Source organism: Manacus vitellinus, unplaced genomic scaffold, assembly GCF_001715985.3.
Source record: "Manacus vitellinus isolate BGI_N305 unplaced genomic scaffold, ASM171598v3 scaffold_118_pilon, whole genome shotgun sequence".
Lineage (NCBI taxonomy): Eukaryota > Metazoa > Chordata > Aves > Passeriformes > Pipridae > Manacus > Manacus vitellinus.
Window position 1 is genome coordinate 484,003 of NW_021938885.1, and position 1,371 is coordinate 485,373.

Genomic DNA, 1,371 nt, shown 5'->3' on the forward strand with positions numbered 1-1,371 from the left:
CTGCCGGGTCACCAAACCCCGGCTGGTGACTCACAGCTGCTCCCTGCCCACGGCTGGCACCGGTGCTGGCACACGCCACCCCCACACCCCTGGGCCCCGTGCTGGGGGCCCAGCGCAGGGGGCACTGGACCCCCCAGAAGGGGCAGCCAGCACCCCGAGGAGAAAGGAGAGACACGCACCCCGCAGAGAGGGAGCCCCGGAGGAGACAGGAGAGCCCCGAAGGAGAGAGCCCAGGAGCGGAGCCGCCGCGACGCCGGAGGGCGAGGCCAGCACTCACATCAGGAGGGGACGGTGGCCTCCGGTGTCCACGGGGGTCCCCAGCACAGCGTGGCCCAGCTGGGGGGGAGCCGCTGCAGAGAGAAACGGGGAAAGAGGATAAATCCCACTGGGTGCCTCAGGGCCCCTCTCCTCACACCCACTGAGGCACCCCTGCTCCAAACCAGCCTCCATGGCCACAGGGGGCCAGGGTCGGGCCCTGCCATGGCTGCACGCCGGGCCCTGGCTTGGGCTGCCAGGGGAGGGAGGCGAAGCGCTCCCAGCCCCTTTTCCGGAAAGTTTTTGGTCCTTTGGGAGCGAGTTTCTCACACTCTGGTTCAGAGCAGCCCCCGCCCAGCTCTCCCTGAGGTGCCCAAGTTCTCGGGAGCATGGCCAAGCCCTGGCTCCGGCCCAGAACGTCCCGGAGCTGGGAGTCCCGCTGATCTGCCCGCTCCCTGTGCCTTGGCACGGCCCAGCAGGGAAAAAATAGTGAGGCTGGGAAAACAGGAGTGTTTCCCCGGGGAGCGACCCCCTGCCCAACGGCTGGCTCGGAGCCCACCCACAGGGCTGCAGGCAGCTCCTGGTCCAGGACAGCCCGTCCTGCGGCTGGCACTGGCCTTCCCACGGAGGCAGCTCGAGGCGCTGTGGCTCTGGAGGAACCCAGGCCTTGTGCTGGCGACCAGACCTCAGCTCCGTTACATTCCCGCCCCAGGACGGCTCGGAGCAATGTCCCGTGTTCCCACTGCCACTCTCCCCCTGGGGCGGGTCTCTGGCCCCTCACCTCGTCTCAGCCATGGAGTGTCCATCATCCCCCATTCCCAGCTCGCCCGCCGCAGGTCGGGGTGTGTGTGGGGCTTCACCAGGGGGGTCTCCATCCGCCTCCCCGCTGGGACACCTCCGGAAGGCGGCGAAGGTCTTGGAGCCGAAGCGGGAGGAGGGGTCGGGACAGAAGGGCGAGAGCCAGGCCCTGTCTGGGCTGCCCGGACCCTCCCTGCTGTCCATCTTGGCCAGGATCTCCTCCACAGTGGTGCCTGGGAAGCGCTCCGGCCTGGCAGCCACCGGCACCGGCGTCACCTTGAAGGGCGCGGGGCCCTTGCGCGAGGGGGTTGGCGGGGC

The 1,371-nt window shown here is 69.5% G+C and overlaps 1 protein-coding gene across 1 annotated transcript in view; it reads right to left on the reverse strand.

Moving 5' to 3' along the window:
• Positions 1–1,371, reverse strand: part of TNKS1BP1 (tankyrase 1 binding protein 1) — a gene marked incomplete at its 3' end in the record, with an annotated part of 7,838 nt that overhangs the window by 4,341 nt on the left and 2,126 nt on the right. Inside the window, exon 3 of the mRNA XM_029965732.1 lies at positions 1,037–1,369. Coding sequence (XP_029821592.1) covers positions 1,037–1,369 — 333 coding nt within the window. The remainder of the gene's footprint in view (positions 1–1,036; positions 1,370–1,371) is intronic.